The sequence below is a fragment of the Carcharodon carcharias genome, chromosome 2 (assembly GCF_017639515.1).
Source record: "Carcharodon carcharias isolate sCarCar2 chromosome 2, sCarCar2.pri, whole genome shotgun sequence".
Classification (NCBI taxonomy): domain Eukaryota; kingdom Metazoa; phylum Chordata; class Chondrichthyes; order Lamniformes; family Lamnidae; genus Carcharodon; species Carcharodon carcharias.
In genome coordinates this window covers 134017339-134044641 of record NC_054468.1, presented here as the reverse complement: position 1 = coordinate 134044641, position 27303 = coordinate 134017339, and the positions used below count along the sequence as shown (strand labels likewise).

At 41.7% G+C, this 27303-nt stretch overlaps 1 protein-coding gene across 5 annotated transcripts in view; it reads left to right on the top strand.

Annotated features, from left to right (window-relative positions):
• The window catches only part of LOC121290818 (son of sevenless homolog 1), a 288768-nt gene that overhangs the window by 250216 nt on the left and 11249 nt on the right, over positions 1–27303 (top strand). For all 5 annotated transcript variants that reach the window (XM_041211819.1, XM_041211791.1, XM_041211781.1 and 2 more), the window contains 4 exons: positions 2998–3115; positions 21791–21963; positions 23052–23168; positions 24923–25202. In XM_041211819.1, the coding sequence (XP_041067753.1) occupies positions 2998–3115; positions 21791–21963; positions 23052–23168; positions 24923–25202 (688 nt within the window). The remainder of the gene's footprint in view (positions 1–2997; positions 3116–21790; positions 21964–23051; positions 23169–24922; positions 25203–27303) is intronic.

Here is a 27303-nt window from a genome sequence, read left to right as displayed (position 1 = left end):
CTGAGGATGGTAAGGGTGGAGAATGCATTCTCGGTGGGGGGACTTCAATGTCCATCACCAAGAATGGCTCAGTAACACCATTATAAACTGAGCTGGCTGAGCCCTAAAGGACAAAGCTGCTAGACTGGGTCAACAGCAGGTGGTGAGGGAGCCATCAAGAGGGAAAAACATACTTGACCTTATCCTCACCAAGCTGCCTGCTGCAGATACATCTGTCCATGACATTTTTAGTAGGAGTGACCACTGTACAGTCTTGTGGAGACGAAGCCCCGTCTTCACATTGAAAATACCCTCCATCATGTTGTGTGGTACAACCACCTTGCTAAATGGGATAGATTTTGAACAATTCTAGCAACACAAGACTGGGCAACCATGAAGCGCAGTGGGCCATCAGCAACAGTAGAATTGTACTCAACCACAACCTGGAACCTCATGGTCTGACGTACACCCAACTCTACTATCACCACCAAGCTAGGGGATCAACCAAGGTTCAATGGGAAGTGCAAGAGGGCATGCCAGGAGCAATACCAAGCATACCTAAAAATTAGGTGTCAACCTGGTGAAGCTACAACACAGGACTACTTGCATGCCAGACAACATAAACAGCATGTGATTGACAGAGCTAAGCGATACCATAACCAGCAGATCAGATCCAAGCTCTGCAGTCCTGCCACATCAATTTGTGAATGGTGGTGGACAATTAAACAACTCACTGGAGGCGGAGGCTCCACAAATATCTCCATCCTCAATGATGGAAGAGCCCACCATATCAGTGCAAAAGATAAGGCTGAAGCATTGCAGCAATCTTCAGCCGGACATGCTGAGTGAATGATCCATCTTTGCCTCCTCCGGAGGACTGCAGCATCACAGATGCCAGTTCTCAGCCAAATTGATTCACTCCATGTGATATAATGAGGAAGCTGAAGGCACTGAATACTGCAAAGACAATGGGCCCTGACAATATTCTGGCAATGTTCTGCTTCTGAACTTGCTGTTCCCCAAGCCAAGCTGTTCCAGTCCGGCTACAACACTGGCATCTACCTGGCAATGTGGAAAATTGCCCATGTGTGTCCCCTCCACAAAAAGCAGGACAAATCCAACCAGCCAAATGTTTTAGTTTGACAGGCAATATGATCGGCGCAGGCTTGGAGGGCCAAAGGGCCGGTTCCTGTGCTGTACTTTTCTATGTTCTTTGTTCAGCCAACTACCACCCCATCAGTCTACTCTCAATCATCAGTAAAGTGATGGAAGGGCTCACAACAGTGCTATCAAGCAACAGTTGCTTAGCAATAACCTGTTCACTGATGCTCAGTTTGGGTTCTGCCAGGATCACTCAGCTCCTGACCACATTACAGCCTTGGTTCAAATATGGACAAAAGAGCCGAAGCCCAGAAGTGAGATGACAGTGACTGCCCTTGACATCAAGGCAGCAATTGATCAAGTGTGGCATCAAGGACCCCTAGTAAAACTGGAGCCAATGGGAATCAGAGGATACCTCACTGCTGGTGGGAGTCATACCTAGCACAAAGAAACTTGGTTGTGGTTGTCAGAGGTCAATCATCTCAGTTCCAGGATATCATTGCAGGAGTTCCTCAGGGTAGTGTCCTAGGCCCAACCATGTTTGGCTGCTTCATCAATGACCATCCTTCCATCATAAGGTCAGAAGTGGGGTGTTTGCTGATGATTGTACAATGTTCACCATTTGTGACTCCTCAGATACTGAAGCAGTCCATGCCCAAGTGCAATAAGACCTGTACAATATCCAGGCTTGGGCTGACAGGTGGCAAGTAACATTTACACCATACAAGTGTCAGGCAATGACCAGCTCCAACAAGTGAGAATTTAACCATCGCCCCATGCCATTCAATGGCATTACGATTGCTGAACCCCCCACTATCCTGGGAGTTACCATTAACCAGAAACTGAACGGGACTAGCCCTATAAATACTGTGGCTACAAGAGCAGGTCCAAGACCAGCAATCCTGTGGCGAGTAATTTACCTCCTGACTCTCCAGGGCCTGTCCACCATCTACAACGCATAAGTCAGGAGTGTGATGGAATACTCTCCACTTGCCCAGATGAGTGCAGCTCCTACAACACTCAAGAAGCTTGACACCATCCAGGACAAAGCAGCCTGCTTGATTGGCACCCCATTCACAAAAGTTCACTCCCTCCATTGATGCACAGTGGCTGCAGTATGTACCATCTCCTAGATGCACTGCAAGACTTCTTAGATAGCATCTCCCAAACCCACGACTGCTACCATCTAGAAGGTCAAGGGCAGTAGGCACATGGGAACACAACTACCTAGAAGTTCCCCTTCAAGCCAATCACGTTCCTCACTTGGAAATGTATCGCCGTTCCTTCACTATCACTAGGTCAAAATCCTGGAACTCCTACCCTACACCACTGTGGATTGCAGTGGTTTAGGAAGGCAGATCATCACCACCACCTTCTCCACGGCAATCGAGGATGGATAATAAATGCTGGCTTAGCCAGCGACACAGACATCCCAAGAATGAAATTAAAAAACTTAAGATAAGAGGCAATGGTAAAAATTCAAGGACCACAACAAAATGAATTTTATTTGATTGCGAGAAAAGGTAAAAGTTATTTCCGTGTTTTCCAACAAGAATAAATTAAGAAGGGGAGAAAAAGCTTTTAAATAACAAGGGTACTGAATTTGAAGTAGAAATGTGTTTTGCATAAAGACCAGATAGAAAACCAGAGGACTTGGTTATACATTGAGAATCAACAAGTTGACCATGGCTTAGCGAATAACTTCTTCATGCTTGATCATCGACTTATTGGATATACCATGACTTAGTACAGTAAGTAATCCATTAAAGCCTTCAAAAAGCACTTGGATCAAGTCCAAATACTGCATTGACCAGGTTTGTAGATTTGGGGTATGAAAATGAAGAAGTTGATTGGGTCATATGGATTTTTATCATTGTTGCCTTCTAAGTGCATATTCTGCATTACTTATGTTCATAGCAAATACCAAGTCGGCAAAAGAAAATTTTAGAAGAGGCTCATGAATTGAGTGAAGACCACTATAAAAAGTATTTGGCTAAACTCAGATCCATCAACCCTCCATGTGTGCCTTTCTTTGGTAAGCGGTGTTATCCTTTTCCTGTGGTAACTAATGTCATGTGTAACCATTTTGATTGTTTGGTAACCAGCCATAAGTAATAAGACATAAATATGTCACATGACTCTTGCTACAGTGCTTTCTAGTTTCATTTTTATACACAAATCCTTTAATCATTGCTATATCTTTGCCCTAATGTGGATAATTTAGAGTAATTGGAGAAACTTTCTGCTCATAAATTCTTGTGGGACACTAGAGGTAATGGCGTAGGAGTAGGAAGAGGAGCTATTGTAAGTGGCTGTGATTAGATAGGTAAGAATGGAACTAGGCAAGTGCAGCCCCACCCAGCTGGAGGACAGTGGAGAGGTGATGGGGAGGATGGTCTGATGAACCATGTGAAAGGCTGCATACAGGTTGAGAAGGGCAAGGAGGGATAGTTTACCTTTGTCACAGTCACATGGGATATCATTTGTGACTTTGACAAGTGTTTCAGTACTGCAGTAGGGACAGAAACCTGATTAGAGGGATTCAAGTAGGGAGTTCCGGAAAAGATGGGCATGGAATTTGGAAGGCGACAGCATGTTCACAAACATTGGAAACAAAATGGAGATTGGAGATGGAGCGGTAATTTTCCAGGATGATGGGACTTCGGGTTGGTTTTTCGAGGAGGAGAGATGATGACATCAGATTTAAAGGAGAGAGGGATATTACCCGAAGAGAGAGATACATTAAGAGTGAGATCATAAGGAATAGAAGCAGGAGTAGGCCATTCAGCCCCTCAGGCCTGCTCCACTATTCAATAAGATTAAGACTGATCTGATTGTGGCCTTAACTCCATTTTCCTGCCTGCTCCCCAAAACCTTAACTCCCTTATCAATCAAAAATCTGTCTAACTCAACTTTTAGTATATTCAGTCACTGCTCTCTGAAGACTAAAGACCCTATAAAAAAAATTTCTCCTCATCTCTGTCTTAATTGGAAGGTACCTTATTTTGAAACCGTGCCCCCTAGTTTTGACTCCCCCACAGGGGAAAACATCCTCCCAGAGTCCACCCTGTCAAGTCCCCTCAGAATCTTAAACATTCTAAACTCCAATGACAATAGGCCTAACCTGCTCAATCTTTCCTCACAAGACAATCCCTTCAACCCAGGAATAAGCCAAGTGAACCTTCTCTGAACTGCTTCCAATGCAAGTAATACCCTTTCTTAAGTAAGAAGACCAAAACTGTACACAGTACTCCAGATATGGCCTCACTAAGGCTCGGTACAGCTGTAGTAACACACCCCTACTTTTATACTCCATTCCCCTTGCAATAAAGGCCAACAACGCATTTGCCTTCCCAATCATTGCTGTACTTGCATGCTAGCTTTTTGTGATCCAGGTACAAGGTACCCAGATCCCTTTATTCCACAGATTTCTGCAGTCTCTCTCCATTTAAATAATAATTCCTGTCACTGTGGACAAGCTCAGATTTTCCCACCTTATACTCCATCTGCCAAATTTTTGCCCATTCACTTAACCTATCTGTATCACTTTGCAGACTCTTTGTCCTTCTTACAACTTGCTTTCTTACTGATTTTTGTATCAACATCAAGTTTAGCTACCATACACTTGGCTCCTTCATCCAAGTCATTAATATAGATTGTGAATAGTTGAGGCCCCTGCCCTGATCCCTGTGGCACTCCACTAGTTACAGCTTGTCAACCTGAAAAAGACCCAGTTATTTCCGATTCTCTGCTTCCTATAGCTAACTAGTTTTCTATCCATACTAATATGTTACCCCTTCAACACCATGAGTTCTTATTTATGTCATAACCTTTTATGTGGCACCTTATAGAATGTCTTTTAGTAATCCAAATGCACCACATCTACTGATTCCCCATTATCCACCCTGCTTCTTACTACTTCAAAGAAGTCTAATTAATTAGTCAAACATGATTTCCCTTTCACAAAGCCATGTTGACTCTGCCTGATTGTATTATGATTTTCTAAATGTCCTATCATCTCCTTAGTAATGGATTCAAGCATCATCCCAATGACAGATGTTAGGCTAACTGGCCTATAGTTTCCTGTTTTCTGTCTCCCTCCTTTCTTGAATGGCAGTGTTTACATTTGTGGTTTTCCAGTCCGCTGGGGCCTTTCCAGAATCCATGGAATTTTCATCTTCGGTGAGAGTTATTGCAAAGGGAGGGTTATGGCAGATACCAAGGGCTCAAACAGCAGAAGCCCTAGTGGGATATAGAATGTGTAAGGGGGAACTTAAAAAGGAAATTAGGAGAGCAAAAAGGGGGCATGAAAAAACATTGTCAGGTAAAATAAAGGAAATTCCAAAGTTATTTTACAAGTACGTTAACATTAAGAGGGTAACTAGGGAAAGAGTAGGGCCCATTAAGGACTATAGTGGTAATTTGTGTGTGGAGCCGGAAGGCATAGGTAGGGTTCTAAATGAATATTTGTGTCGGTGTTCACAAGTGACAGGAACGACTTGGGTATGGAAATCAGGCAGAAGGGCTGTGATATAAATAAAGAAATTAGCATAGAAAGGGAGGAAGTTTTAAATGGTCTGGCAGGCTTAAAAGTAGATAAATCTCCAGGCCTGAATGAAATGTGTCCCAGGCTGTTGAGTGAGGCAAGAGAAGAGATAGCAGGGATGCTGGCAATAATCTTCAGTACCTCTCTGGCCACAGGAGAGGTGCCAGAGGACTGGAGGACAGCCAATGTGGTACCATTATTCAAGAAGGGAGGACGGGATAAACCAGGGAACTACAGACCAGTAAGCCTAACCTGAGTGGTGGGGAAACTATTGGAAGCAATTCTGAGGGACAGAATTAATCTACACTTGTAGAGGCAGGGATTAATCAAGGACAGTCAGCATGGTTTTGTTAAGGGGAGGTCATGTCTGATTAATTTGATTAAATTTTTCGTAGAGGTGACCAGGTGTGTAGGTGAGGGCACTGTATTTGACGTAGTCTACTTGGACTTCAGTAAGGCTGATAAGGTCCTGCAAGGGAAACTGATAACGAAGGTAAGAACCCATGGGATCCAATAGTGAGGAGGATAGCCTTAAATTACAGGGGGATATAAACAGGCTGGTCAGATGGGCTGATCAGTGGCAAATAGAATCTAATCTGGGTAAGTGTGAGGTCATGCACTTGGGCAGGACAAAGAAAGCACCGGAATACACGAAGAATGGTATGACCCGGGAAAGTACCGAGGATCAGAGGGACCTTGGTGTGCATGTCCACCAGTCCCTTAAGGTAGCAGTATATAGGTAGATAAGGTGGTTAAGAAGGCATATGGGATATTTGCCTTTATTAGCCAAGGCATAGAATATAAGAGCAGGGAGGTTATGCTGGAACAAAACGCTGGTTAGGCCACAGCTAGAGTATTGCGTGCAGTTCTGGAATCCGCATTATAGGAAAGATGTGATTGCACTAGTGCAGAGGGGATTTACCAGGATGTTGCCTGGGCTGGAGAGTTTTAGTTATGAGGAGAGATTGGACAAACTGGGGTTATTTTCCCTGGAGCAGGGGGAGATTGAGGGGGGACATGAGTAAGGTGTCTAAAATTATGAGGGGCTTAGATAGGGTAGACAGGATGGACCTTTTCCCCTTGGTGGAGGGATCAGTAACCAGGGGGTATAGATTTAAGGTAAAGGGCAGAAGGTTTAGAGGGGATGTGAGGAAGAATTTTTTAACCCAGAGGGTGGTGGGAATAGGGCTGAGAGCGCTGGAGTTCAGTCCCATTGATGTGATGAGCTTGGAGGGGGTCATGAGGGGCAATAGGAGAGAAACGAGAGAAAGATACGATTTCAGGGATGGTGTGGGAGGTAGCCTTAGAGGAAGTTTGGCCCAGTGGGCAAAGGGAGGAAAGCAGCAGTGGCACCTGATTAGATTGCCTCAACCTTAGTAACAAAGAAGTCCTTGGGGGTGAGGGCTTTAAAAAGATGGGTTTGCAGTAGAGCAGGGATTCCCAAACTGTAGTTTGCCACCCCAAGAGGGTCACAGAGAGAGTTTGTGGTCACGAACTCCCCCCACCCCTGAGGCAACAATGGTGACTGTGGATAGAAGACTCTGGCAGACAACCCTGCATCCACAGGCTACATGCCTCCAAACAGCCATGGATAGACGGTGAGCCTAAAGTGTTCTTTACCCTCAGAAAATGCTTTTAGCAGTGAGTGCCAAGTGGGCCCAGGATGTTTGTGTGTGAATTAGGGCAAGCAGAGGCAGGCAAGTGTAGCTCGTTGACTTTGTGCAAGAAAATCTAGAAGGCTGAGTGGTGGCTTGAAACTTTACTGTGTTTCTGCTCCTGTTGTACAGGCTCCTTACCCCAGGTTGGCGACTGTTTCACAACAGGCACTGGCAACCAGACCAAAAGGTGGGGAAGGGGGCAGAGGGGAGAGAGGCTGATTAGTGTGAAGTGGGGGTAAGATGAGCTGTCTACTGTGTGTCTGTGCGTGTGGGGGAGGGGGGGATCAGGGCAGATTACTATTTGCAGGGAAGGGGAGAGGTGCTGATTACAATGTGTGGGAAGAGAAGTGGAGAGAAGGTCTGATTACTGCTGGGGTGGGAGCGGGGCTTCACCAAGTCTTCTGACACTGAAAAATATGGAGAGCTTGGCTGAAACCCTCGAGTACATTAAACACTTTGTGAAAAGTTAATATTTGAAAAACACTTTCATACTTATATGGCATTATTATATGTTCATCCATAATAGACAAACATTAATCATATACTACATGTTACTATGCTGCTTTGTTGATTGAATCGAATTGGCTAACGACTGGCATCTGTGATGCTGGGGATCTCAGGAGGAGGCTGAGATGGATCATCCACCTAGCATTTCTGGCTAAAGATTGTTGCAAACACTTTAGACTTGTCTTTTTCACTGATGTGCTGGGCTCCCCCACCATTGAAAATATGAGTGTATGAAATAGGAGTATAAGTAGGCCTTTTGCCCCCTTGAGCCCGCTCCGCCCTTTAATAAGATTATGGCTGATGTGTTTGTTTCGACTCCCACATTCTCATCTACCCCTGATAACCATTGATTCTCTATCAAGAATCTATCTACCTCCACTTTAAAAATATTCAATGACCGCACCTCCACCACCTTCTGAAGCAGGGAGTTCCAAAGTCACATAACCCTCGGAGAAAAAAAAATTCTCATCACTGTCCTAAAAGTGCAAGCCCTAATTTAAAACAACTTCACATTTTCCCACATTATACTCCAACTGCCAGATTTTTGCCCACTCACTCAGCCTATCTATATCTGTCTACAACCTCCTAATGTCCTTTCCACAGCATACTTTCCTACCTATCTCTGTGTCATCTGCAAATTTAGCTACCATGCCTTCACTCCCCTCACCTGTCATTGACATAAATTGTAAGAAGTTGAGACCCCAGCACAGCCCCCTGTGGGACTCCACTCATCACATCTGACCAATCAGACAAAGACCCATTTATGCATAGTCTCTGTTTTCTACCAGCGAGCCAGTCTCCTATCCAGGCTAATATGTTATCCCCTACACCATGAGTTTTTATTTTCTGCAATATCCTTTAATGTTGCACCTTATCAAATGCCTTCTATAAATCAAGTACAGTACACCTACAGGCTTTCCTTTATACACAGTGCACATTACTCAAAGAACGCCAATAAATTGGTTAAACATGATTTCTCTTTCACAAAACCATGCTGACTCTTTCCAATTACCTTGAGATTCTCTAGGCGCCCAGCTAATACCTCCTTAATGATCGATTCTAAATACCTTCCCCACTACACATGTCAAGGATGACTGACCTACAGTTTACTGTTTCCTGCCTCCCTCCCTTCTTGAATAGAGGGGTTATATTTGCTGCTTTCTAGTCTGATGGAACATTTCCAGAATCTGGAGAATTTTGGAAAATTAACACCAATGCATCTACTTCATTCACCACCTCTTTTAAAACCCTGGGGACCCAGAGATTTGTCAGCCCGCAGCACCATCGGTCTGCGCAGTGCCACTTCCCGAGTGATTGTAATTTCACTAAGTTCCTTTCTCCCTTCTACCTCCTGATTACCAGCTATTACTGGTATTAGATATTCCTCTATAGCGAAGATAGAAGCGAAATATTTGTTGATTTCATCCACCATTTCCTTACTGTCGACTATTAACTCCCTATTCTCACTTTCTAGAGGACCAACACTCACTTTACTTACTCTTGTCCTTTTCAGATACCTGTAGACACTCTTACTATCCGTTTTTACACTTATCGCTAGCACTCTAATTCTTTTCTTCTGATTAACCATTCCTTTTCCTGTACTTTATATTCTGGCATGCCACTCAGCTTTGTGCAGTTATGCCTTTTCCTTAAGTTTGATGCTTTCCTTAACTTATTTAGTTAACCATGGATGGTAGGTCCTCCCTTTAGAATTTTTCTTTAAATTAGGACTATACTTATTCTGAGTATTCTGAACTAACCTCTTAAATGTCTGCCCCTGCTTCTCTATTGATCTATCTTCTACCCTGGTATCCCAGTTCACTTCAGCTAGCTCAACTTTCATGCCCACATAATTGCCCTTACTACAGTTTAAAATACTAGTCTGAGATCCACTCTTCTCCCTCTCAAACTGGATGCTACCTAGGGATGCCTTTACGTTGAGGTCATTAATTAATCCTGTCACATTAAACAGTAGCAAGTCTAATATAACCTGCTTTCTGGTTGGCTCCCAAATGTGTTGCTCTGAGAAACTATCTCAAAAGCATCCTATGAACTCATTCAGGCTACTACTGCTAGTCTGATTTTCCAAGTTTATATGTAGATTAAAATCACCCACGATTTTGCTGTCCTTTTATCACATGCGCCCAATATTTCTTCTTGTAATGCTTTGTTCTACATTGTGGTTACTGTTAGGGGGTCTGTAGAACATTCCCACTAGAAATTTCTCTCCCTTACTATTCCTCATCCCCACTCAAATCAATTATCCATCCTGATCTCCTGAACCAAGATCATGTCTAACTATTGCACAAATGTCATCCTTGATCAACAGTGCTCCCCCCCACCTTCACTTAGCTTCTTATTCTTTTTGAATGTCATATAGCCCTCAATATTCAGGAACCAATCCTTGTCATCCTGCAGCCACGTTTCCTTAATGGCTATCAGATCATATTTATTTGCTTCAATGTGCACGATCAATTCATTTACTTTTTATGAATTCTATGGACTTTAAGATACAGAGTCTTTAGTTTTATCTTTTTGTTACCTTTGTAGCATCTGGTCTTGACTGTTGGTGAATTCTTAGGTTTTTTTCTCTCTGTCCCTTCCTGCCATTCTCTGACCCTCGTTTCCCATATGACTATTTAGCTGTCCTGCCTCGACTCTATCCCTTGGTTTGCTCCATCTACCCAAGCTTGATCCCTCACCCCCTTTTTTTAAGTTTAAAACTCTATCTACTTCCCTAGTTATGTGGCTCGCTAGAACACTGGTCCCAGCATGGTTCAGGTGTACTAAATTCCTTTTTGCTTACCCCGCTTGAACGGCTTCCTGTACCATGGTGCCATGGCCAGTCTGCTCACCTACCTTGCAGACCTCACTTTCGTTCAAAAAGGTACCAAGCACCTTATACCGATTTGACAATTGCGAAGTCTGAGGCTCCTCCACTACTGTCTGTTCAGTCCCTTTACCTGCCTCACTCCTGGTCATGTCCTCCTATCCCTCACTGCTGACCAAATCAGGTGACTTTATTGTAAGAGGTCTGACCGTCTTCTGGAACAAAGTGCGCAGGTGTTTCTCCCCTCACAGTGCAGAAGAGGCCCTCGGCCCATTGAATCTGCACCGATGCATGAGAAACACCTGACCTACCTACCTAATTTCATTTACCAGCATTTGGCCCATAGCCTTGAATGTTATGATGTGCCAAGTGCTCATCCAGGTACTTTTTAAAGGATGTGAGACAACCTGCTTCCACCACCCTCCCAGGCAGCGCTTTCCAGACCGTCACCACCTTCTGGGTAAAAATTTTTTTCCTCACAACCCCCCCCCCCCCCCCCCCCCCGCCAAACCTTCTGCCCCTCACCTTGAACTTGTGTTCCCTCGTGACTGACCCTTCAACTAAGGGGAACAGCTGCTGCCTATCCACCCTGTCCATGCCCCTCATAATTTTGTCGTCCCTCAATTTTCTCTGCTCCAACGAAAACAACCCAAGTCTATCCAACTTCTCTTCATAACTTAAATGTTTCACCCCAGGCAATGTTCTGGCGAATCTCCTCTGCACCCCCTCCACTGCAATCGCATCCTTCCAATAATGTTGTGACCAGAACTGCACACAGTACTCCAGCTATGGCCCCACCAAGGTTCTATAGAACTCCAACATGACCTCCTACTTTTGTAATACATGCCTTGATTGATAAAGGCAAGTGTCCCATATGCCTTTTTCACCACCCCACCAACATGCCCCTCCGCCTTCAGAGATCTATGGACACACACGCCAAGGTCCCTTTGTTCCTCAGAACTTCCAAGTGTCATGCTGTTCATTGAATACTTCCTTGTCAAGTTGCTCTTTCCAAAGTGTATCGCCTCACACTTTTCAGGGTTAAATTCCATCTGCCACTTATCTACCCATTTGACCATCCCGTTTATATCTTCCTGTAGCCCAAGACACTCAATCTCACTGTTAACCACCCGGCCAAACTTTGTGTCATCCGCAAACTTATTAATCCTACCCCCCACATATTCATCAATGTCATTTATATAAATGACAAATAATAGGGGACCCAGCACAATTCCTGTGGTATGCCACGGGACATCAGCTTCCAGTCACTAAAGCATCCTTCTGTCATCACCTTCTGTCTCCTACAACAAAGCCAATTTTGAATCCAACTTATCAAATTACCCTGTATCCCATGTGCATTTGCCTTCTTTATAAGTCTCCCATATGGGACCTTGTCAAAGGCTTTGCTGAAATCCATATAAACTATATCAACTGCACTACCCTCATCTACACACCTGGTCACTTCCTCAAAAAATTCAATCAAATTTGTTAGGCATGACCTCCCTTTGACAAAGCCATGCTGACTATCCCTGATCAAACTTTGCCTCTCCAAGTGGAGATAGATACTCTCCTTCAGCATTTTCTCCAATAGTTTCCCTACCACTGACGTGAGACACACTGGTCTGTAGTTCCCTTACTTATCTCTACAATCATTCTTAAATAGTGGAGCCACATTAGCTGTTCCCCAGTCCTCTGGCACCTCCCCTGTGGCCAGAGAGGAATTAAAAATTTGGGTCAGAGCCCCTGTGATGATCTCCCTTGCCTCCCTCAGCAGTATGGGACACAAATCATCTGGACCTGGAGATTTGTCCACTTTTCAGCCTGCCAACACCTCCAATACCTTGTCACTCCCTAGAATTTACTCAAGAATCTCGCATTCTCTCTCCCCGAGTTCCATACCTTCATCTTCATTCTCTTGGGTGAAGACGGATTGAAGTATTCATTCATCACTCTAGTGATGTCCTCTAGCTCCACCCATAGATTGCCCCCTTGGTCCCTTATGGGCCCTACTCTTTCCCTGCTTATCCTCTTCCCATTGATATACTTATAGAATATCCTGGGATTTTCCCTACTTTTAGCAGCCAGAGCTTTCTCATATCCCACTTTGCTCTCCTGATTGCTTTCTTAAGCTCCACCCTGCACTTTCTGTACTCCATTAATGCCTCCACTGATTTGCTTCCCTTGTACCTGCTAAAAGCCTCTCTTTTCCTTCTCATTGTAACCTGAATATCTCTAGTCACCCATGGTTCTCTGGGCTTGTTACTCCTTCCTATCACCATAGAGGGAACATGTTGAGCCTGTACCCTCCCTATTTCCTTTTTGAATGCCCCCCACTGCTATTCTGTAGATTTCCCCATAAGTAGCTGTTCCCAGTCTACCTTGGCCAGATTCTGCCTGATTTTACTAAAATCCGCTCTTCCCTCAATCCAAAACATTTTTTTGCAACTTGTCTATTTCTTTATCCACAACCAGCTTAAATTGTACCATGTTGTGGTCGCTACCACTAAAATGCTCCCCCACCACCACCTCAGCCACCTGTCCAGCTTCATTCCCCAGAATTAGGTCCAGCACTGCATCGTCCCTTGTTGGACCCTCTACATATTGAACTAAAAAGCTCTCCTGTACACAGTTCAAGAAATCCACTCATCCAAGCCCTGAACACTATGCCTATCCCAATTAATGTTGGGAAAGTTGAAATCACCTAATATAATTATTCAATTGTTATTGTTTTTACACAACTCCACAAATTGTGCACATATTTGCGCAATGTGCGCACTTCGGCTTCCAGATCAATAATCCTGATCCAGAATTCCACTAGCTGCTTACACTTGCTGCAGGTGTGTTTGCCCTGGATCACATTGGCGTCCAAAAGCCCCCACGTTCCACAGCTGTAACATAACACCTGTCCTGCTATTGTTACTTATATTATTTAGTCAATTTAATAACTTCCTTAATTAACTTAGAATAATTCCTACATATACTACAATTTACTATGCTTATTAAATACTGGTACCTACAACTAAAAGATGTTTCTTAATTACACAGTATGTGCTTTAGGTATTTATTTTAATTATTTTATTTCAATGTCTTAGGTTTTTATTTATTGATATTATTTTTTATTTAGTTATTAGTCATACTGCTCCCTATAAGCTTCACAACTACTATTACAAAAACCTTACTCTGAATAAAACCTTATCAGTTAACAATAAATTATACCAGTATTTAAAAGATAAATACTCACCAACCAATCATTCCTAGTTCCCAAGACATCACATTTGATTTTCTCCAAACCTAGTCTGTCCACAGAGACCCACACCATCACCAGCTCCAACAACAGCAACTAGCTCTTTTTGAACTCTTGGCTCCTCTCACGATCTTTTTGAACTGCTGGCTTCTTTCGCGCTTTTGTTGAATTCCTGGCTCCTTTCACGCTTTTGTTGAACTCCCGGCTTCTCTCATGGTTTTTCTGAACTCAATGGGTGGAAAGGGCTGGGTTTGTCATGGTCACTTCTGGTGCCTAGGTCAATGCCTGATGGTCCGTCCGGTTTCATTCCTTGTAGACCTTGTAGAGTTTGATACAACTGAGTGGCTTGCTAGGCCATTTCAGAGGGTATTCAAGAGTCAAACTAATTGCTGTGACTCTGGAGTCACATGTAGACCAGACAAGGTAAGGATGGCAGATTTCCTTCCCTAAAAAACATTAATGAACCAGGTGGGTTTTTACAACAATTGTCAGTGGTTTCATGGTCACCATAACTAAGACTAGCTTTTAATTGCAGGTTTATTAATTGAATCCAAATTCCACCAGCTGCCATGGTGGGAATTGAACCCATGACCCCAGAGTATCAGCCTGGGCCTCTGGATTACTAATCAAGTGACATTACCACTACATCACTGCCTCCCCGACTCTAATGGAGTCGGACCTGGGACAGCAGCAGGAGAGCAGGAAGGAACAGTGAAGGCTTAGGATAGGCAATTGGGAGGTCAAAGTACCTGATAGAACAGAATAGTCAACAAGAGTTCAAAAGAAAAGCCTATAAAAAAAGGGAAAAAAGTTGAAGTGGAAGCAATGAGCTCAGATCCAGAGGGACAGCCAAAATGTGCATGTGAATGGGCACAGGCAAACTCATGTTACTTCGGTCTGATTACATAAAAACTAGGATTCAATAAATAAAACTGATAGGGAACTGGAAATAGATAGTCGCTAAAAATGAACCCAGTGCTTGGTAACAATGACATAGGATATGGAGCATTGATGAACTGCTGTCCTAGTTCAGAATTGGAGAATGCATTGGTAGAGGCATTTTGTGGGAATGAAGATGCAGGAGGTGTAGGGAGCCAGTTGCAGGGTCAGAAAGTTGATGGCAAAGTTGGAGGACACCATAAAATCAGAATTGAAGCTTTGACTCAGGCAAGTGATTTTCTGGCCAAGAATTGTACTGAAGCTGAAGAACCTGTGTAATCATTGGCCAGTCATAGGTTCAACAGGAAGATTTAAGTCTCTCAGTCTCAGCAGTGGTGGGGGAAGAGCTGTAAACTGATTAAAGTTTATTTAAAATAACCACAACGGAGGAGATCAGAGCCAGAAACAGTGTCTTATGGTTTAGTTGAATGCAATCCTGAGGAGAAATGGGGTCTTGATGTTCAGAGAAGTCCAGAAATTCTCCAGACTCTCAAAAGAGCTTTTAAGGTCAGGGGGATGGGATTTAAATTAACAGACAGAGGCCATTTAAACTAATAGTTAACTCAAAGCTTGGGCTAAAATACACCCAGTGTTAGAATCAGGGGAACTTAAATGAAAGAAGAGAAGATTGGGGAGAGAAAGGTTGCAAGAGGGCGAAGGATAGACATGCACAGTTCCTAGGGAGCTGACTGCCCAGGAACCATCTTGATCACATTTGTCTACAGTGGAACATGAGAAAAGATCACAAGTCAGTGGACAGGTAGAATGTAAATAACACTAAAAAGATCCTTAGTTTTAGTTACATGTACAGTATATCTGTAAACATAGTATTAAAAGACATTTTTTTAATGCTTACGTTAGATAGAACTGTTGCAGAGAATCCATAAGATTAGTCCTCACCAGTGAAGACGAAAAACAAATTCATGAACGAGCCATTTTGCAACCAGACTTTGGACCTCATGAAGTGTCACGGAATCAGGTCAAACATGGGCAAGGAAACCTCCTGCTGATTACATGTACCACACCCCCTCCTCAGCTGATGAGCCAATACTCCTCCATGTTGAACACCAGTTGGAGGAAGCACTGAGGTGGCAAGGGTGCAGAATGTACTGAGTGGGGGAGTGGCTCGCTAACACCATAACTGAGCGAGCAGGCCGAGCCCCATAGGACATAGCTGCTAGACTGGGACTGGCAGGTGGTGAGGGAACCAACAAGAGGGAAAAACATACTTGACCTCATCCTCACCAACCTGCCTGCTTCAGATACAACTGTCTATGACAATATCAGTAGGAATGACCGCCGCACAGTCCTTGTGGAGACGAGGTCTCATCTTCATGTATGAGGATATCCTCCATTGTGTTGTTGGCACTACCATCGTGCTAAACAGGATAGATTTAGAACAGATCTAGCACCTCAAGATTGGGCATCCCTGAGGCGCCATGGACCATCAGCAGCAGCAGAATTGTACTCAGCCACTATCTGTAGCCTCATGGCCCGGCATATCCCCCCACTCTACCAATACCACCAAGCCAGAGGATCAACTGTGGTTCAATGAAGAATGCAGGAGAACATGCCAGGAGCAGCACCAGACATACCTAAAAACGAGGAGTCAACCTAGTGAAGACACAGCACAGGACTACTTGCATGCCGAACAGGAGAAGCAGCATGCTATTGACAGAGCTAAGTGATCCCACCAACAGATCAGATCTAAGCTCTGCAGTCCTGCCACATCCAGTCGTGGATGGCGGTGGGCAATTAACAACTCACTGGAGGAGGTGGCTCCACAAATATCCTCAATGATGGAGGAGCCCAGTGTATCAGTGCAAAAGATAAGGCTGAAGCATTTGCAACAATCTTCAGCCAGAAATGCCAAGTGGATGATCCATCTCTGCCTCCTCAGGAGGTCCCCAGCATCACAGATGCCAGTCTTCAACCAATTCAACTTGCTCCACATGATAACAAGAAACGGTTGAAGGTGCTGGATACTGCAAAGACTATGGGCCGTGATAACATTCTGGCAATAGTACTGAAGAATTGTGGTCCAAAACTTGCCATGCCCCTAGCTAAGTTGTTCCAGTACAACTACAACACAGGCATCTACCCGTCAATGTAGAAAATTGCTTAGGTATGTCCTGTACACCAAAAGCAGGACAAATCTAACCCAGCCAATTACCACCCCACCAGTCTACTCTCAATCATTAATAAAGCGATAGAAGTGGACATCAACAGCGCTATCAAGCGGCATTTGCTTAACAATAACCTGCTCACTTGCTGCTTAGTTTGGGTTCCGCCAGGGTCATTCAACTCCTGACCTCATTACAGCCTTGGTTCAAACATGGACAAAAGAGCTGACCTCCCAAGATGAGAGGAGAGTGACTGCCCTTGACATCAAGGCAGTATTTGACCTAGTATGGCATCAAGGATCCCTAGCAAAATTGGAGTTATTGGGAATTAGGAGGAAAACTCTGCAATGGTTGGAGTCATACCTAGCACAAAGAAAGATGGTTATGGTTTTGGTGACCAATCATCTCAGCTCCAGGACATCACTGCAGGAGTTCCATCAGAGTCATGTCCTAGGCCCAAGCATGTTCGGCTGCTTCATCAATGACCTTCCTTCCATCATAAGTCAAATGGGGACGTTTACTGATGATTGTACAATGTTCAGCACCATCCCTGACTCCTCAGATACAGAAGCAGTCCATGTCCAAATACAGCAAGACCTGCACAGTATCCAGGCTTGGCCTGACAAGTGGCAAGTAACATTCATGCCACACAAGTGCCTTGCAGTGACCGTCTCAAACAAGAGAGAATCTAACCATTGCTTCTTGGCATTCAATGGCATTACCATTACTGAATTCCCTACTATCAACATCCTGGGGGTTACCATTGACCAGAGATTGAACTGGACAGGCCAAATAAATACTATGGCTGCAAGAGCAGGGCAGAGGTTGGGAATCCTGCGACAAGTAACTCACCACCTGACTCCCCAAAACCTGTCGTCCATCTACAAGGCACAAGTCAGGAGTGTGATGGAATACTCTCCACTTGCCTGGATGAGTGCAGCTCCTACAATGCTCAAGAAGCTTGACATCATCCAGGACAAAGCAGCCCACTTGATTGGCATCCCATCCACAAACATTCACTCCCTCCACCACCAATGCACAGTGGCAGCAGTGTGTACCATCTACAAGATGCTCTGCAGGAACTCACTAAGCCTCCTTAGACAGCACCTTCCAAACTCATGACCACTGCCATCTAGGACAAGGGCAGCAGATGCATAGGAACGCCACCACCTGGAAATTTCCCTCCAAGCCACTCACCATCCTAACTTGGAAATATATTGTAATTTATTCACTATCGCTGTGTCAGAATTCTGGAACTCCCTCCCTAACAGCACCGTCGGTGTACCGGCACCACATAGACTGCAACAGTTCAAGAAGGCAGCTCACTACTACCACCTCAAGGCTATTAGGGATCGGCAATAATTGTTGGCCTAGTCAGGGACGCCTACATCCCATGATGAATAAAAAAAAAGGGTTATTTCTGATACCAATTTAGTTGTGGGTACAATAAGGAGAAGCTGCATCATTAGCTTACCAGGCAACCTTCAATAGCACCTTCTAAACTTGCACCTCTACCATCTAGAAGGATAAGAGCAATGGATGAAAGGGAACACCGCTCACCTTCAAGTTTCCTGTGGGTGCACCTGCACCACATGGACTGCAGTGGTTCAAGAAGGCAGCTCACCGCCACCTTCTCAATGGTAATTAAGGATAGGCAATAAATGCTGGCCTAGCCAGCAATGCCACATCCTATGAATGGGGGAAAAAAAGGACCTAGAGCAGTGAGTTTCAACTTTCTGGGTGGGAGACCTCTAGAATATTGATACAATCCCAGGGAGGAACCCTCTGCTGTAACTTCCAAATGACAATGTCACCTACCCAAACGAAGTGCCATCCTGTCAGAAAATGTTTTAAATTAACCAAAAACCAACTGAAATAATGTGATTGTAAATTAACAATTGCAGAAAGAATATAGAATTCCTGAAGATGCTGCTTGCAGGACACCATATGCCTAGCATCATATAAAACAGAAATACAAGAGAATCCCCTCTTTGACTTTCACACTTTTGCTTTTTTCGTGCCAGCTCTTATTTATCACTATCTTTATCTCTCACTTTCTCATACGTTATTGTGTCTCTGATTTATTCTCTCGCAGTCAAAGCTTATTCTCCTTAATGTGCTCTCCTATTTCTGTCACTATCCCTTGTTTTCTATGTCATTCAAATCTGTAAATCCTAATTTTGCCCTCCTACCTTCCTCTGTAGCAGCTGGTCTTATGTGTGGGGAGTTAAATGGAGCAGATGAGTTCTGGACAGTAGAAAACTGAAAATGATGATGGACGTTTTTTTAAAGCACCCTACCCAAAAAGCATATTTACAAGCAAACGGATTCTTTCTGTCCTTGGCATTTTTTTGGACTTGCTGTAATGACTTCTTTGAGCTAGGAATGTCAGATTTGGATGAAAGTCTAAGGATTTAATGTACTACCCTAGGGACTGCAGTCTCTAGCTTAAAAACCGATGATCTAGAGCGTATATAAGGTAGAGCACTAGAGTATGTCTATGTGATTGAGCAAACCGATAAGACCTGAACCCAGACATTGACAAATTAGAGTAATACTAGTTTAATGCTTGATATCAGTGTTCATCTTAATAGGCACATAATGACAACAAGGATGTAGAAGTAATAGGTCTTTGCTTATAAATTTCTGGAATTTGTTAACTAATTTCAGGTATCCCATAGGTATAATTTAAACAGATTTTCAGAAAGTGTCTGATGAATTTGCATGAGGTTCTTGAAGATGTCAATTTGTGCAATCAGTCAGAAATTAGTTTGCTGCATTGATGACTGGCTTGATGTAAAAGCTAGATTCCACAATGAATGGGGCAACACTGCAAATTGGAAAAGGCGGTTACTGGTGGAGTTCTGCAGACGTCTAATGAGTGTTCTGCTATTCGCACTATCCCACTGACAGGGTGGAGTACTAAGAGTAATATGAAATATGCTGATAGTACCAAACCACATGATGTTAATGGTTACTTGTTTATGTAAGGGACATTGATGCATTCTAATGGATGTGGAACATTTGAAATGGATGGACTGAGGATACACATTAATTTTGATGTGATTATAAATGTACGCAGTAGAACAAAAACATGAAACACAATGAGTGAAGTGCACAATACCAAATGTTGGAAAGGATTTAAGTTATGGTATTGACTACTTATGGAAAGTATTCCATTAATTATGAAGCATTTATCTACATGGAAAGTTAAATGTTGCATTGTATCACAAGGCCAAATGACTATAAGCGTATGGTGCCAATTACTTCATCCTTGTATCGATCATTAGCAAAGCCATATTTAACTTGCTTTGTACATTTTGGGCATCATATGTTCAAATGGACATATAATGGATGTAACAAGCTAAAATTTGGGTTTGGTCAGAAGCAAGAATGTTTTCTGTAAGGCACTGAGGGATCAAGTCATTTCCTTCCTGTTGGCATCTTTTGTGACCAGGCACAGAATTCCTCAAATGGGTGAAGCTATGATTTGATTGCAGCTCTGGATAATTGGTTAAGATTTAAGGGAATGAAAATAAAAAAGGAAATAAGAACAATGCTGGAAATACTCGGCTCAAACAGCATAGGTGGAGAGAGAAGTGTTAAGATTTCAGGTCGATGACTTTTCATCAGGACTCAATCATATGTGTATCCGGTAAGGAACACGACTGAAGGCCTTGGAGATATGTTCGGACAACGTTTCTTAAATACAGTAGATCAGAATGATTATGCTACTGTGATAATGGACAGTAGAAAGCAACTGACATGGTTGAATGATGGAGGATATGCAGAATATTGATATTCTGGAATTTTGTTGATTGTTGTTTGGTGTGGGGCACAGTTTGTAGGACATTCCTTCAAGAGTTTAAATAGTTGATGTGGAATACATGACATTTCAAATTGCACATTATTTAAGGCATGACCAGGCTTGTTGGTCCTTTTCTTATCCTATACTTTCATTTGGTCATGAAACCTAACCAATATGTTAAATTGAAGAATATTTTTTATATAATAGATAGAAATGGAAGCCATATATTTAAAATTAGATCTTTACCTATTTTGCAAGTAGGATATGACAGGCTGGGCAATTCAGTTGTAATGTATCATTTACAAAGTGTTAAGTTATAATGGAGTGAAAGCATATGCAAGCAAGGCACACCACAACTTAGATAAAAGAGTTTGTGTTTTTGAAAAAAAGCATATGTGAAATAAGAAATCTGATTCAGTTTAGAAGTTGTGATTTTGGCAATATCCTGATGGTACAGGATGTAGGAAGGTTGGCTTGAGGAATGGCATCAGTGCATAGTGGTATTGTAAGCACAGTTTTGCTTTTCCTACACAGTCAAATTCGCAATCTCAGCCGTACTACTGTTGGATGTGCTAAGCGGATGCACAGTGTTTTCCTAGAGGGGAAAAGTGAAAATCATTCCTGGCTATTTGTAACTCATAAAGCTTATGATTGTCCTGGAAGCAAATTATGCCACTGTAATGATACAGGGAGACCAAGGAGAAAAATAAATTGCACAAAGAGGTTTGTATCATCAGCAAAGAAAAAATGAGTAAGATGCCTGGTTTGTTTTCAGTAACAACAGAAGACACCACATGCAAGTAAGGTGTATCCACACCTCTAACAAGGGAAAATTGGGGATAGTTTCAGTGCAAAATTGACGTGTAATATTTAGATAGGCTTGACAGTATAGAACAAATATCCCAAGAAATTGCTAATTTTATCTGTAGATGTGGTTATTTGAGAAATTTATGTAGTAGAAAATATTGTTTTAAATCTTAATTTGATCAAAGGTCTTAAATATATAAAATTAATTTGGTAACTTAAACAAACTGACAACTTATTTCATTATTTAGGAATATATTTGACTAACATTTTGAAGACTGAGGAAGGTAATCCTGATTTCCTGAAAAGACATGGTAAAGAGTTGATAAATTTCAGTAAGAGAAGGAAAGTGGCAGAAATAACAGGAGAGATCCAGCAGTACCAAAACCAGCCATACTGCTTACGAGTAGAGCAAGACATTAAGGTGAGTTTTAGGGGTGGAAGATTGAGCATGAGAAGAGAGAAAAATGCACAATTATCTTGTTATGATGCATCAACAGTTCAATAAATAAATTATTAATTTACTGATTAAATATTTGAGGATATTTTTCAAATTCAACACGACTGTATTTTCTACCATTGCAACATGTTTACTACCAACATGTTTTCTCCAGCATGGAAGGTGGACAGTCTAGATCACGTAAATTACATTTGCTGTTCAAGCTGTTAATTGGTAATTCCAGCAGGAAATACATCAAAGTGGAGAAAGCTGGGTTCTTAAAGTTACGCTTTCTTCCTTATGTCCCTCCCAAAAGAATATTTTAACAAATGTTTCGTTTAGTAATTCAGCTAAACACAGAAACTTGTCCATCTGAGAGACAAGAGGAGTCATTGTGTTTATGAAACGTTCAACTTTTAACTATCTAGAAAAATCTGGAGTTCAGTCATTGTTTCAAATTTGGGGTGGCTCAAGAAACCTTGGGCGACCATAATGGATACTCCAAACATGGCAACCAGAAAATCAAATGGTGAATCTTATCAGGAAAAAGAAATTCCACTCATTTGTTTTAGATATTTCACTTTGTAAACAAAAGACAGCATTATTGCAGCTGTTGTGCCAGTCCCACGTTTGTTTTCATTGCATTCCAGCACCTATAATGTCTGCACTGAACTGAAATAAAATACAGTTTTGACATGATGCCATATATAAATTGTACGTCAGTGATTTTGTTCAGCTACAAAATTGGAAAAGTACATAGCTTTCTGAAATTGTGTGTGGATGAAAGCACTGATCCTGTCATTCTGATTGAGCAGTTGTTTGTAAATTTCAAAGTTAAATACTTAAGTGAGTATTTAAAAAAAAGATTATATAACCTCTTATGAGAATTTGTTTTAGTTTTCCTTCCAACTCTAATTTTCTGTCCTGAGTATTCCATTTGAGCTGATCATCTCTTTCATCTGAAAGACACGTACGTGGCATGGCTATAAGCTACCACCTTTGCTACTTTCAACAGGTTTTTAGGGTGCACGTTTCTATTTTGCCAATGAAGAGTTTTTTGTTTAATTTTACAGAAGTTTTTTGAAAATTTAAATCCAATGGGAAATAATTTGGAGAAAGAATTTACAGATTACTTGTTCAATAAGTCTTTGGAGATAGAACCTCGTAACGCTAGATCTTTACCTAGATTTGTAAGTATTTCTTTTCATCTTTTATTCATAGTGCATACAAATTTCTCCTCATTCGTTCGGGTTCACAAAGTAATGGGCTGTTATCCAAATAGGTGTCAAGCACTGAGACAATGACTCTTTCAGACTTAGCCATTGCTACAGTACTCAATTGTTTTGCATATTATTTCAGAGCATCACATTTTCAAAGTTATTTTCTTTCTAAAACTGAAGGCATTGCTATGTGTTTTTGTGTTGAAGTTTCTGCTTTAAGGCTTTCATTGATTGTCTCAATGATTCACCCACTTAAGCAAATTTGCCTTTAGAATGTTGGCATCCAATGGATTCAGTTGCAAGACCTGTAAATACATGCAACATATGCACTTCTACTTTTCTGTTTAACTTCTAAATTTGCATCACCTGATGGATCCTGTGTCTTACAATATGAATGCACATTTCACTTACAAGTGATTCTGCAGAAAAAGATGCTTTCATTTAATTTTCCATGTAAAGAAACCTTAGGTTTGTCTAAGTCCGAAACAGCAACACGGATTCAGCTACAAACTGCATTGCTGCAGCTTTCCGGCTTGCATTTGTACAACAGCCTCCAGCTGGAGCTGTAGTAAAACTTTGCCAAAAAAAAGACATTTTAGTACCATCTGACAGAGGAGCAGAAAACATTTCATCAGGGATGTCACCATTTATGCAACCTCTTACTTTTTTTTACTTCAAGAATACCTTCATCAAATGCTTCCCCTAGAGCTAATGCCAGGTACAAGAAGCGCTGAAATAAAAAGGCTTTGACATCAGTGAGCAACAGCACTGATGCTCCTGTATGTGCCAAGTTGTCCATGATGGTCTGCCCTGCTAACTGAAATCTTTGCAGCCATGTGAGCTGGTATTATATAAAGCACCAGGCAGTGCAACCAGCAGCGAATGCTACTCCATGAAGGATAGAAAATGGGATAAAAGGGGTTAAAGCTACAGCTGAATGAATAAAAATAAAACAAGTGGGTAAAGAATAGAAATGAATGTCAAAGAAAGGGGATGAAAAAAAGGGGGTGAGGATGGAGGGGAGAGTTCATGGTCTGAAGTTGTTGAACTCAATGTTAAGTCCAGAAGGCTGTAAGGTGCTTAATCGGAAGATGAGATGTGGTTCCTCCAGTTTGCACTGCCCTTCACTGGAACATTGCAGCAGGCCAAGGACGGACATGTGGGCATGAGAGCAGGATCTTGTGTTGAAATGGCAAGCAACCGGAAGGCCTGGGTCATGCTTGCAGACAGACCGGAAGTGTTAAATTCTTTAACTTTTTAATAATTGATGAAGATACATGATGAGCCATAAGTTTTAATTCATTTCCATAAGCACACTAACCTGAATTATGATTATTAAAAGTGGGAGATAATTCATATGATGTGAATCTTTTGCACTTACATCTTTATTATTTTACTTTAAGTAAATTCTAATAATATACAGATTGCAGACATGTTCTGACAATGTCACTATTAAATGAGACCTTACAGATGTGTTTTCCAAAATTTTATAAATATGTGTTTAAACATTCCACAGCTAGTAAGACATTTTACTATATTGGACTTGTGGAATATGTTAACTTTTTGTTGATTTTAATACCCGACTTTAAAATATTTCAAAATAACTTAGAATTTTACCTTATATACCATATAGAGGTGTGTTTTTATTTTACAACAGTTCTTATTTGGGAATGTGACTTAAATTACTTTGTTTTAATTGACCTTTCCAATTGAAATGTTTATAGGCAAAGAAATTTAATTATCCACTGAAATCTCCGGGTGTTCGGCCATCTAACCCCAGACATCCAGGGTCAGGCACCTTACGTGGGCATCCTACACCGCTACAGCAGGAGCCACGGAAAATCAGTTACAGCCGAATCACAGAAAATGAGACTGAAAGTATAGCATCAGCACCAAATTCCCCACGTACGCCTCTGACGCCACCACCTGCTTCTGCAGCATCCAGCTCGACAGACGTCTGCAGTGTGTTTGGGGACTCTGATCCAGCTAGTCCATTCTATTCAAGTATGTCAGTTAATTTCGGTAACTGCTTGGTCACAAAATGGTTATTAAAAGTGGTTTGTATTTGTGAAGTAAATGTGCACACGACTGACTTCTGTGGCACTGAAGTCTGTATATTTTATTTACATATTCCTAGTTTTAATCATGTTGTAAAACTGAAATTGAGGATAAAATTTGTAGCCAAATTAGAGACCTATGGATAAGCAACAAAGCATAATTTTAGGAGATTCAAAGTATCCAAAAGATTGACTTTGTTTGTCATGAGGAGAGGAAGTGTTTTGCAATGTGTTGCAAACTGTTTTCTCAGTCAATATGTTGCTAGTTCAACAAGAAAGGATGTGGGAATGATGTTTGGCAGGAATGTAAGCTAACATTGAGGACTATTTGGGAAACAGTAATCAAAATATAACTAACATCACTATAAAGCAGAAAGATAAATCAAAAAGTTGTGGACCAGGCCAGTTTACTGGAAAATAGCAAATTATAGTGATTAAAAAAGGATTTGATGTTAATTTGTATATCAGTTATGTTTAATTAGCTGCAGATGGAGGACATTCATTGGGGTTTCACTAGAGAACATATAAAAACACACTTATTGAAACTGTAGTGTGGTTGAGCTGGGATAAATACATGCTTGTAACATTTCATTCTGTAAATAAATGCAAGACTGAGTAAAGATTGGCTCTGGCTTTCTGGAGTAGAACACTTGGCTAGTTTAAATGTGAACAAAAATTAGCAAATAGAACTTTACATCAGCTATGGAAACAGAAACTAGAAAGAGTACAAATCAAGGTATTCCAGTAAGGAAAAAAGAGGTGTATCAATGGCTCATTTTTATTAGAGCAAGATTCATCTAACACAGAGGATATCAGAGCTGATTATGGGACAATTTGCTTTGAAGACCAGGCTTATCTTGTATGATCAAGAAGAAAGCATAAGGCTCATCCAAAAACCAAATAGTCCTTCATTATTTTTGGTCCACTTGGTAAAGGCTGGCATTGTCATTTCAAATGCCATCAAAGTTATCTGACTGCAAATTTGTCTCAAATGAGATAAACCTAAAATAGATTCAATTTACATATCCACCTATTGTCCACTATTACGATGATGAATATTGTTCAGAGTGGGTATTCAAGTCAGACAGACTTATAAAGTATGAAGTCCCTTTTTCCAAAATTGGACACTCAACCAGATAATAAGTGCTTGGTTATACAACTCATCTAATTGTATCCAAAATAAATTAACTCTGGTTCTCCTCCCTCTCTTGTCTGACATCACTGCTGTGAATTACAAGCAACTACTTTTCAGTGTTGTGCCCCAGAGGAAGGAAGCGCTTCCTTAGATGTTTGTTCAGACCATTGGGATGTTGATGCTCAAATTCTTTCCATCACACTAATGCTCAGAAATAGTCACATTTCACCTTGGAACTCTTGTCATTTATACGAAAAGTTTGTCTGAGTCAAGACAGGTAATTCTTTAATTTGGTAAAATTTTTAAGTAACTCTATTGGAGAGTAATGTGTACCTAGATGTATTATAGGAGGGAGCAAGATCATGGTCACCCAATGAGATAAAAGCTGTTTTTACTCAAGCTTAACTTCAATGAATATTGCAAGGGTAGCTTTGAATTTGACTTATGAAACACTATTTATTTCTCATGTGCTTTCATGGATCATATGGAACTCACTGCCTGAAAGGGTGGTAGAGGCAGATACCGTCATAACATCTATGAAGTATTTGGATGTGCACTTGCGATGCCATCGCATACAAGGCTATGGGCTTAGCGCTGGAAAATGGGATTAGAATAGTTAGGTACTTGTTTGACCGGCGCAGACTCAATGGGCCAAAGGGCTTTTTTCTGTGCTATAGACCTCTATGACTCTATATGACCAAATTAATGCAGTGATGGGGAGAACCGCAATGCTCAGAAGTACTTGGAGGAACAGCGCTTCCATATATTGATATAAAGAACCTGTTTGTTGCACAATTGTAGACCTTTTACGCTGTTTTTATCACAGAATATTAACATATTTATCAGGTTTAACTGGAGAATTTATTTTGTAAATTAATTTTTCTTTAATGGGGTTTAGTGTGTGGTAGCCTAA